At 39.9% G+C, this 12,101-nt stretch overlaps 1 protein-coding gene across 1 annotated transcript in view; it reads right to left on the reverse strand.

The window, feature by feature from the left end:
- GREB1L (GREB1 like retinoic acid receptor coactivator) overlaps positions 1 to 12,101 on the reverse strand; it is a 3,215,862-nt gene that overhangs the window by 779,265 nt on the left and 2,424,496 nt on the right. Inside the window, exon 21 of the mRNA XM_044065377.1 lies at positions 453 to 567. Coding sequence (XP_043921312.1) covers positions 453 to 567 — 115 coding nt within the window. The remainder of the gene's footprint in view (positions 1 to 452; positions 568 to 12,101) is intronic.

A 12,101-nucleotide genomic window follows, 5' to 3' on the forward strand; every position in this document is an offset into this window, starting at 1 on the left:
AAAATCAAAATTTCAGGAGTTGGCCGACCGGCACTTGCGAACTGCTTCTGCTTTGGGCACCGCATGGCAAGAAAGACTGATGTAATGGCGTCGGCTGCATGTTTTATACCCCTGACAACCTGACATCATGGAAGAAGAGACAGCAACCGACGCAGGACCCAAGACTTTGTTAATCATGTTAATCAGGCCGACTGAGGGCTACTGCAAGCAGATAACCCAAATGTGAGGACTGCAACAGTGAAACACGAAGAACATCTGAAGAAAGGCCTTCTTGTAATGTCCAAGGATAGAAACCAATGAAATGATGTCTGTGTGGTCGCTACAGCTTCAAACATACTTGTATTTCTTGTAACAGTGATCCTTAAGGAGAACATCTTTGTTTACCTCAAAAAAGAAAAGTATCCAGCTACTTCATGTATTTCACAAGCAGAAAATGTTAGGTCTTTATTTACCTCTCCAGCAGCGTGTTTACCATTGTTTCAAATGCCTCATCACACCTCAGAAGTGGGCTAGTGATTCCCCACTGAAGAGACTTGCAGTAGTCATTCAGTGCAAAATACACATTCTCTGCATTAGTAATTTCTTCCTGTTAACAAACGGGGGAAAGAAATATTGCATGATTAGAGCATAGCATAACTACTCAAAAAAATCAAAGTTCACTACACATTCAAAATACAACAGCAATGTAAAAATACGATGGTTTAAACTTATTCACATCGGAGACCCTTCTGATAATGTACACACACACAAAGTTCACAAAAAATGTGCATTCTGCTGCATGACGTAAGACGTGTGTGCACATGCACACAAATATATGCATAGGTTTCTCAACAGACAGGTTACATATGTACACTGAGCTTAAGAACCTAAAAGCTTTGCTACAAGACAAAAAACATGCCTCTTACAAAGTTCTAATGCAACTTAAATAATGATGACAGGCTAAATGCATACAATATAGTCAAGTCTGCCCAAATGATTAAGCTAGTAACGTGTAGCTGCTCTAAACCTCACATCCTCTTTCCCTACCCTCCCTTGCACACAGACTCTGTAGCCCACATAATCCATCTCTCTTAAAATATTTCAGTAGTTTTTCACTGTACAACACATTTAGGAAAATAATTATATTCATCTACCATCTCATATCCAGCCTAACCATTATGTAAAATTTCCTTTAAAGTGTGTAGCCGCTCACTGGGATATGCACACATAACATGCTCTCTCCCCTCCCTTATTTTATCTGAAAAAGATCTTGTCTATTTTTCAAACTTCAAACCTGCCAACTTCATTATTACCTTAGTTACTGTTCTGTACACCCCTCCATCAATTTATGTCTTTCTAGATGACCTCCACACAGTACTCCAATTGTGCTGCCAAATGCCGAGTATTTATTGTACATTTTACTTATTTTTTTTGTCAGGGTAGGAGGCTTGATTAATAATGATCAATTGCAGGCCCACTCTGTGTTGTTCTGACATAAGTAGTCAGGTTGTACAATACAGGAGACAGGTAATACAGCACATAACACTCTAGTGTTTATCTACATACAGTAAACTAAGCATAAATACCATAAACAATACAGTCAAATAATAAGTAAGAAGAAAGAGAAAAAATGTAAATTAATAACAACGATTGCTAGAGGGACTCCAGCAGTGACAAGGGAAAAAAAAAGATGATACACTTTTAGTAGGAAGGGGTTACTGACAAGGAAGGATTATGTTGGCATGGAATTACATTCCACCTAAACCTGCTATTATAGAACGTAAGAGAATTTTGGGAGAAATAATCAGCTTTCAGCAGAGATTAGTACTTACGGGTGAGGCATGGTACCTGATTTACAATAGTGAGGATATATCATGGGTACCAGTAAGGGAAAATATAACAAAAGAGGGTAGAGTTCTGAAGTAATTGTTTGGTATAGAACATGTAAATTCAGTAGTAGTAACTCAAGACAGAATTTACATATTGCTCCGTAAGGTATTTGAACTTGGCTAGACTGGATAGAAATGGTATCTCACAGAAGAATGTGACAGTTTTGACAAATAAACAATAACCATACCAGATTGTGCACAATAAAAAATAAGACAACAATGCAGGATAATGAAGTAGAAAGGAGATATTGGCACTTTCCCACGTGTTAAAACAGATCAATTTAAGGAATGGGTAGTAGAAAAGAGAGCTATTAGGGATGTTAGAATTTTTTCAGAAGGGACAGCTACCAAACTGGATAAAATGAAAATGGAGTTTGAAAACACAGTAAAAATAAAACAGTAACAAATAGGTGAAAAAGTAACAGATATTACTTAAAATAGTGGAAAAAGGATAAAGTACTGTGGAATAAAGGGAAACTCACAGAAGAGGAGTTGCAACTGCAAAGTGATAAAGGGGAAAATAAGGAAGTATATGGATAATATGCATTATTTTTAGAAAAACTGCTGTTAAGCAACTACTTCTTGATAAGTCCAGGGCGTAAAAAAAAAAATTGCACAATGACTTGGGCAACAGCAAGTAGAAAGGACTGTTGGCACACTTAGGGTACCTGTAACACAAAAAATAACCACAGATACTACAGAAGTATTGAGAGACATTTTGGAAACGTTATGATGATCTGTATAAAGCAGAGAAATCTGGAAACCAAGACAACGCACAAATGGAAATATATATGGAAGACTTAATTATGCCAGGGTTAGAGGAAGATGAAAGTCAACAATTACAACATTTTAAGAACTATGCCAGCAAGGGAATGGAGAAAGGGAGAGTTTACCAATATGGACGACTGCAAGTAGGGTATAGAAAGAAGTCAAGGGGGGGGGGGGGCTAGAATACATTGGAGAAAACTAGCAAAAGAAGAAAGGTTTTGGAAGCAAATGGAGACAGAAGGTAACAGAGTGGGATGATGCTTAGTAGAAGTTTGGAATGCAGGTTAGACACTGCCGTCTCTACCAGGAATTGCTAGACTATAGGCACAGAGAAAGGGATAGTGTTTTTAACTGAGTCTAGAACAGAAAATTATGTTAAAAAAGGGATAATTAGCCACCCTTCTAAGGGAGCACTTCTCCTAGACATAAACTCAAATGGGAATTTAAGAGAAAGAGGGTTAGGACATAAGGCAGGATAAAACATTTTTTTAAAGGTATAACTCTGACATAGCGGGCTTCTGTTATTAAGACTGAATTGATAAAAGAATAAAATGGTTTGGAAATATAATTAATGATAAAATGGAAAGCCAGATATAAACAATGTGTGTATGGGAACCCTTATCTGTAAAAGCTTAGTGGTAAAGATTTGCTGTCTGTTTGCAAACACTGTTTAAACACATTTGCTAATCAATCTGGAATTTAATTATGTATAATTCAATAATGTCATTTTATAAAAAGGGATAATCCGAAAAGCATACGAAACACTGTATAACTACAAAAATCAATCAGAGAAGGTTAGAAAAGACATGAAAGAGAGAACAGAAAGGCAATACACACAAAAAAAACAACAATGGGAAGATGCATCTACAGTGCCCAAGGATGCAAAGTTAAGAAGGTTTAGAATTTTTCCTTGAAAGTGTTCGCATTGGTATTTTTGTACTCCAAACTTCAGAGAAATGTTTCTTTTGCAGTTAGCAAAAGCTGGAGGTGTAATGGGAATGAGAAAGATAATCAAGATTTTTTTTTTTTTTGGGGAGTGCAAACATTGTAAGGCCTTACTAAGTTTAATGCTACTGGCGCAAAAAAGCAACTACTAGAAAATGAAAATAAAATCTAAACCAAACGTAACTGAAGTACAGATATTGTAGAACAGATGAAAGACATGGAAGTGGGATCTTTAGAAAAGGGAAGAAGCAAATGACATGGAAATAAATGGAATTTGTGGGAATACATGTAGAACACTGTGAAATTTAAGGATTGGCAGACATTGAGAATCTTAAGTAATGTTGGAGTGAATAAAAATTGTGAAAATGTACTCTGCATGAAAATAAAAGAAATGTTAGTATGGTTTGTTTAGTTTTACTCTGTCACATTTTTACTGTCATGCTTAATGAAAACATTTAAAAAAACTGTAAAGGAGATAGAAGAGAGTAACTAGAGAGGACTGCTATTAAACGTATACAGATAGTGTCCAAATGTAAATAGTGGATCTAGGGATGCCAAGAAGATTGATCCAGGGGTATCAAGAGGAGTTAATTTGTGTGTCCTGAGTTACGGCATTTGCACTGGTTGTTTATGCAACGTATGCTTTAAACTCTGGTTTGAATTTGCTGTATGTGGAACTATCCCTTAAGATGAGAGGGAGCCCATGCCATATTTTGGAGGCTAGAAGAGAGAAACAGTGGTTGGTGCAATGTAGTTTTGCTCTGGGTTTTTTGTAGGGCTGATCCTGAGAGGGACTGGTTTTTGAACTGCAGGTTGGGGTAATAGGGACTGACTTTAGTAAAGGGTGGGGGTCCTAGTGCAGGACTTTAAGAATCAGTGATCCAAGTGAAAGGTCAGCTCTTGCTTTTTGGTAGACAGTTAGCCTTATTTAATGGAGAGGCAGTGGTGTGCATTTTTTAGCTGGAAAGTGACTCCAAAACTGAAGTGCTCATCTTAGGTGCAGTGGCTTTTAAGATAGGCCATATTCCATTAGGGCAAACAGTACACCTTTGCCTATGACAGCTTTAGCTGTGAGGGAAATGAAAGTACAGTTGTGTACACTTACCATAAATGTAGACGTTCGAGTGTATTCACTGTTGCAGTCATTACATTTGGGTTATCTGCTTGCAGTAGCACTCAGTCAGCCTGATTAACAAAGTCTTGGGTCCTGCGTTGGTTGCTGTCCCTTCTTCCATAACATCAGGTCATCGGGTATAAAACATGCAGCCGATGCCATTACATCAGTTTTTCTTGCCCCAGATGTCAGGTGCCCCCCTAATGGGAAGCAATTAAATCTTAACCTACCCTCAGATAATAGTGCAGAAATAATTATCTCTAAACTACAGCTTAACTCACACAAATCAATAAACATCATCTGCTCCCATCTTCCCCAGGAAAAAAACACAGTATACTAGAATACCTTCTAAACTGGCTTTCTTCGAACCTCCCTCAAGAAACTATAGTCCTAGGTGACTTTAACATAGACTGGAATTTATGCAGCTATACTAACCCCACCTCCCTGATCAACCTGTATGGCTTCTCACAAGCTATAAACTCTCCCACCAGAATAAATAAACTTAATAATAAAGAAAGCACCTTGGATTGGATACTTACAAATAGCCCACAACAAACATATACAACAAGAACCCTTCCAGACGACCTAAGTGACCATTCACTAATGTATATTGCCAGACATAAAATAAGCCAAACTATCCCTATTTCTGTCAGAACAGTCCATACCAAAAAACATTTTGACCACGAACTGTTCCAAACTGAACTTAAACAATGTAACTGGTCACCTCTTAAATCTCTCCCTATAAACGAGGCAGTGGAATACTTCAATACCACTTTCTTAGCAATCCTGGACCATCATGCCCCAACACGCTGTATTAGAAACAAAACTAAACCAGCCCAATGGCTCTCTAATCAAACTAGGAAACTAATCCTTTGCAGAAATAAATCTTGGGCTAAATGGCGTACCACAAAGAATACTATTGATCACCAAACCTTTAGACAACAAAGAAATATGACAAAAAAGCCATCCTATTAGATAAAAGGAACTTCTATCTCCAACTACAACAATCAACCCTCAAAGAACCACAAACATTTTGGACTAATATTAACAAACTTCTATACCCAGGCAAAACTGCCACACCTAATCCTCTAGGCTCCAACCCTGACTGCCCAACACAAACGGTAAACACCTTCAGCTCTTTCTTTACTACTTCTATACTGAATCTTGCAAACCATCTATCCCGACACCTCTAATCTGCCTATTCCTACTTCCAATTCCTCCCCCATTATTCCACCTAGAACCAATACCCACATCCTATATCTGTTCCCTAATCCAAAAACTAAAACCTACTACCCCCTCAGCTGATAAACTCCCAGCAGAATTCCTGCAAAAAGGAGCTAAGGCTATTGCTTATCCCATCTCCATATTGATCAATAGAACCATAAAAGAAAGCACTATCCCATCTATCTGGAAAATTTCTTACATAATTCCTCTTCACAAAGGTGGAAACTCCAATGATTTCTCCAACTTTCGCCCCATAGCTCTACTCTCTCCACTTGCTAAAATAATAGAGAAATGTATCCACAAACAATTACTTAACCACCTTCTTCATCACAATCTACTAGCTGTCAACATGGTTTCTGCCCATTCCATAGTATCACCACAGCCTTGCTATCCTTCACTAACTGTATCAACAAAAATCACAACAATAATATGCATTCTTCTGCTTTCTTTGTTGACCTATCGAAAACCTTCGACATGGTTAACCACCAACTCCTCCTACACCTACTGAAGTCCCTCTCACTTGACAGCCTAGCTATGAACTACTTTACATCCTACCTTGAAAACAGACAACAGGCAGTTCTCTGGCAAAAATCATCTTTTGAATCTCCTCCCCATCTCTCTAGGTGTCCCTCAGGGTTCCATATTAGGCCCTCTGCTGTTTTCCATTTTTATAAATGACCTTCATCTATCCACTCCACTCTCCACCTGCATTCAATATGCAGATGACTCTACTATAATTTGTTCAGCCACATCCCAAACCGAACTTCATTCTCTTACACAAAAAGCTTTCAGCACTGTAGAACAATGGTTCTCTAACCATTGTCTTCTCCTTAACACGAAAAAAACAAACTTTTGCTCTTTACACCTACCCATATGTCTACCCCTCTACACTTCACTCTTGCATCCAATAATGGCACCCTTATTTCTCCTGACCCCACCACCAAACTTCTAGGAATTACAACTGATAATCACCTAAACTATGACACCCACATAAATACTACAATAAAATCAATTAACAGAAAACTAGGATCCCTTTAAAGAATCAAACCTTTCCTTACACCAGAAGCCAGGACCGCAATAGCTAGAACCCACTTAATCTCTACCCTATACTATGCTTCCCCCATATATACTAACCTTTCTAAAAATAATCTCAACAAACTAGCTATATCATATAACAATATTGCTAGATTTGCTACAAATTCACCTTTCAGGACTCATCACTGTCTGAATCTAAAACAACTGGGCTGGCTTGAACTCCTTAACGAGCTATGATTTAACCAACTTACAACAGCCCATAAAGCCCTATACCAACCCAGCAACACTCCAATTCTTTCTGCCCTCATCATACCATATACAATAGCCCAAAGAATCTACGCTCCTCAAACAAAATGTGGATTCATACTAACTTATCAAAAAACCTAGGAGGTGACTCCTTGTTCTCTAACTCTGTTGGTAAAGTATGGAATCAACTACCACATGATCTTACTTCTCAGACCGCTCTCCCACAATTTAAAACTAATTAAAATTTTTTCTCACCAACCACTGGTTATGCTCTTGTACCAACCCTGACTAACTGTTATCCTTTACTGACTGTTACACTCTATAACCACTATATTCCTACCTATAAACCTCTATACACTCTATAAACTAACCTATTTTTTTTTACTTGAATACTAATGCTTATGAGTCTTGAGTACTATTTTCCATATTTACTATTTAATTCAATTTTACATTTTTTTTATGTAAACTTTAACTGAATGTTGTAAAATTGTATGTTAATGACTTTTGTAGACTTATATTACTTTTAAATTTTTTGTATGTTTTTTTCTGGAGCTTTTCTCCCTGGGCCTCTACTGAAAATGGACATGTATCCAGTTGGACTAGCCCAGTCAACAAATGTAAAATAAATAAATAAAATAAAATATAAATACAAAGATATACCTCCAACAGAAAAGCAAATACACCAAAAAGCTTTCAGAGCATAGTAAGTGAGAGTACAGGTACAGCCAAAGGAAGAAAAGGGGGCTGGAGGGAGGATAACCAGGACTGCAACAGTGAATACACTCGAATATCTACATTTATGGTAAGTGTACACAACTGTACTATGTTCTTCGTGTTTCACTGTTGCAGTCATTACATTTGGATAGATTCCCAAAGCTGAGGTTGGGAGGAGGAATTTAAATAGAATTAGGACCAGCTATAAGGCCCTGCAAGACTGCAGTGGCAAAACCAGCCCTGGATTTAGAGAAAATTGGCAAATGATAATGCTTGATGAAGGTATGTACAGAACTCAAGGTAGCAGCTTCTAAGATGTCCCTAGTAGAGATGCCCCTGAGAAAGGCTGTAGAGGTAGATGCAGCCCTGGTTGAATTGAGTCTGATGCCCTGTGGGATAGGTTTTACATGGTGCTTATAGCAGAAATGAATGCAGTGGCCTATCCATTTTGAAATGGTTTGTTTTGAAATAGCTTTCCCCTCTGTCCCTGCAGCAAATGCCACCAGTAGTTGTTCAGATTTCCTTTGAGGTTTAGTCCTGTCCAAGCAGAATCTAAGCTGTCCGTGCACATCTACAGAGTGCAGTATCAGTTCCCCTTTGTTTTGTGGGTTAGGAAAGAACGTAGGCAAATGAATGGACTGATTAAGAGCCACACTGGCTACCACCTTGGGCATGAAGGAGGGATTGGTTGGGACACCCTGTCCGCATGAAAGATGATGGAAGGTTCCACTGACATAAGGGCCTGTTATTCAGACACCCTTCTTTGCAGAAGTGATTGCCAAAAGGAAAGCTGTTTTCCAGGAAAGAAATTTTAAATCTGCAGTAGCAGCTGGCTCGAAAGGAGGAAGAGTGAGTTTCTCCAAGACAAAGTTAAGGCTGGAGTTGGAGCTCTCCTGGATGGCCTTAAATTTTTAGCCCCTCTGAGGAACTGCTTGTGCAGTGGGTGAGAGAAGAGGGGAGGCTCTGTCTATAATGAACTGAAATGGCAGAGGCATGAATTTTGATGGAGGAAAAGGACAAGCCCTTATGAAGCATCTCAGTCAAGTATTGTAGAATCTGAGGTAAAATTGGTTCCAAGCACAGAATCTTCTCCATTTTGCAGCATAAGATTTTCTAGTACTAGGCCTCCTTGCCTCTAAAATGATATCAATCACTGATTTACTGAGGGATGGTAAAGGAGAGATTAGGTAATTAGCCAGGCTGCTAGGTTCAGGGTTTGCAGCTGAGAGTGCAGAATCATGTTCTCCTGCTGAGACAACAGGGAAGGAGTCTGAGGTAGGTGCCATGAAGCCAAGAGTGACACTGCGCAAGAGTGGGTACCAGTGTTGGTGAGGCCAGTCTGGTGCAATTAAAATCATCCTTGGCTTGTCCTGTTTGATCTTTAGTAATACCTTGGAGAGCAGAGGCAGAGGAGGAAAGACATAAACTGATAGGTTTTTCCAGCTGAAGGATAGAGCATCCACTTTCCAAGCTTGCTTGTGGGGAATCCTTGTGCAAATTTTGTCCAGTTGATGGTTCTGGGGGGAGGCAAACAGGTCTATATCTGGGCTCTCCCATTTGCTTGTCAACATGTTGAAAATCCTCAGTTCCAGTTTCCACTCATGTAGGTCCATGAGAGTTCTGCTTAGTGCGTCTGCCAGTGTATTTAGTTTTCCTGGCAGGAATTGAGCTTATAGATGTACTTGGTAGCTCAGGGCTGTGTCCCACAATGCTATGGCTAGTCGAGGGGGTAAGAATGTGTACCCCCCTGCTTGTTTATGTACCACATGACAGTGGTGTTGTCCATCTTTACCATTAGTTGTCCTGGAAGAATGTGGTCCTTGAAGGCTGCCAGAACATTCTGTACAGATAACATTTCCTTTTGATTTATGTGCAGGTGCATTTGATTTGGGTTCCATTTGCCCTGAATGCACTTCCCTGCCAGGTGAGCCCCCCATGCATAGTCTGATACGTCTGTTGTTAAGAGTTGTTTGGCAGGGGGTAATGTGAATGGTAGTCCCCTGTTTTGGTGGCAGGCCTCTGCCCACCAAAGGAACTCTAGGTATAGGCAAGGTATGATAGGAATCCTTGCTTCCAGATCCTGTGAATGTTGACACCATATGCTTTTGAGATACCACTGTAGATTCCTCATATGCAGCCTTGCATGTGGAATTAGAAGAATGCATGAGGCCGTGAACCCCAAGGCTTGCAGTATTTGCCTTTCAGAGTGCTGGGTTTTTGTGGCCACTTGTTTGAAGTTGTCAAATGTATCCGTTTCTCTGGCGTGAGGAAAGCCATCTGGGAAGTTGTATTCAAGCTTGCTCCCAGGAATATAATTTGTTGACAGGGTACCAGGTCCAGGTGGGATTTATTTTCGTTTATGGTGAACCCCAGACAAGTCAGTACCCTTTGAACAAAGGCCAGATGATTGAAGAGAATGTCCTTGCTTTCTGCCTGAATTGGACAATCGTCCAGGTATGGGTGTATCTGAATATTTCTTTGCCTGCAAAATGCAATGACTGGAGCTAGGCACTTTGTGAATACCCTGGGCACAGTAGATAAGCCAAAGGGCAGTGTAGAGAACTGATAGTGCATGTAGCCTACTTTGAAGAGTAGGTATCTTCTGCAAGACTCTCTGATAGGGATGTGCAGGTATGCTTCTTTTAAGTCCAGTGTTGCCAACCATGCATCCTGGCCTAGCATAGGAAGCAGCTGGTGAAGAGTCAGCATTTTGAATTTTGGAATCATCAGAAAGGTGTTTAGAATAGAAAGGTCCAGGATAGGATGTCATGTATTGCCTTTTCTGGGTACCAGGAAAAGTCTCGAACAGAAACCTTGTCCCTTTTCCTCTTCTGGTACCAACTGAATAGCCTCCATGTTTAAGAGAGAGAGTACCTGATTTTGGGCCTCTGCCCACTGATTTGGGGGTAGATCTGGCCACCCGCTTGGTGTTGGAAAAGTGTGGAAATGAAATATGTATCCTTGGGACACTATATTTAAAACCCATTTGTCCTGGGTAATGAGTTCCCAGTTTTTGGCCTGTAGACCAATCTTTCCGCCTAAATGAGCATTCAGTTGGGAAGTGCTTGGAAGTCTTAAAAGCAAATTATTGAGATGATTTTCCATAGGGGAGAGTCTTGCTGCTCCCAGGTTTGGGTGCGGAAACACCCCACTGCCTAGTCTCATGTGTCCCTTGGGACTAAAACCTGGGGTTTCTGCTGTGAAGACCTGGAGGGGGCTGGAAAGGACCAGTTTTAGTGGGCCAGTGCCTACTAAATCTAGGAGGCTGAACTTGTAAGAAATATTTAACAGTCTGCATAGATTTAGCTTTATCTTCCATCTTTTTAAGAACTTCCCCAGCCTTGTTGCCAAACAGGCGGTCCTGATTTAAGGGAGCATCCAACAATTTAGCTTTAACATGATCAGGCAAAGATTGCTCCTTAAGCCAAGCATGCCTTCTGAGCACAGACCCAGTAACAGCAGCCCTGCAAGAGGCCTCTAATGAATCAAATCCACACTGCAAAGTATGTTTTCCAACCTGTTCAGCAGAATGCATTAAATCCTGTAATTCTTTATTTTCAGCGCAGTCAGGAATTAACATCATTTTCTGTTTAAGCAATCCAATAACATGTTGTTGATACTTTAACATATGAAACTGGCAGTTTAAAGCCCTAATGGCCAAGGTTGCAGAAGTGTAAACTTTCTTACACCATCTATCCAGTGCCCTGGAGTCTCTATCTGAGGGGATAGGATGTTTAGCAGTAGAAGCCTTAATGTCTTTGGGTCCCTGTGAAACAGTCTCTGGATCCGCAATAGGATTTTTAAAAAGGAACTTGTGAGAATCAGGAACCCAGTAATATCCGGCAGGTTTTCTGGGAGCAGGAGGCAAAGAATCAGGAGCCAAACTAGATTCTGGGAAAGCATCATCAACAATGTCTAGTACAGCATGTATAGCTAAAGGCCTATGCTGAGGCAGGAGTAAGAAATCCCTAAGCCTCTTTTTGGAATCAGAAAAATCCTGGCTTTCCCAGTGGAAATGCTCCCGTAGAGTATGTAAGGTTTCACCAAATGAAAAATCCTCTGGAGGGGAAGCAGAGGGAATAGAGTCCTCTGCATTAGAATCCTCATAAGTAGATAAGGGCAAATCCAGATCATCAGAAGAATCAGAAAAATCAGCATCCTGTTCAGACGATTCATAAATATCTTCA

This window comes from Protopterus annectens, chromosome 3.part0 (genome assembly GCF_019279795.1).
Source record: "Protopterus annectens isolate FY-2018-M chromosome 3.part0, PAN1.0, whole genome shotgun sequence".
Classification (NCBI taxonomy): domain Eukaryota; kingdom Metazoa; phylum Chordata; order Ceratodontiformes; family Protopteridae; genus Protopterus; species Protopterus annectens.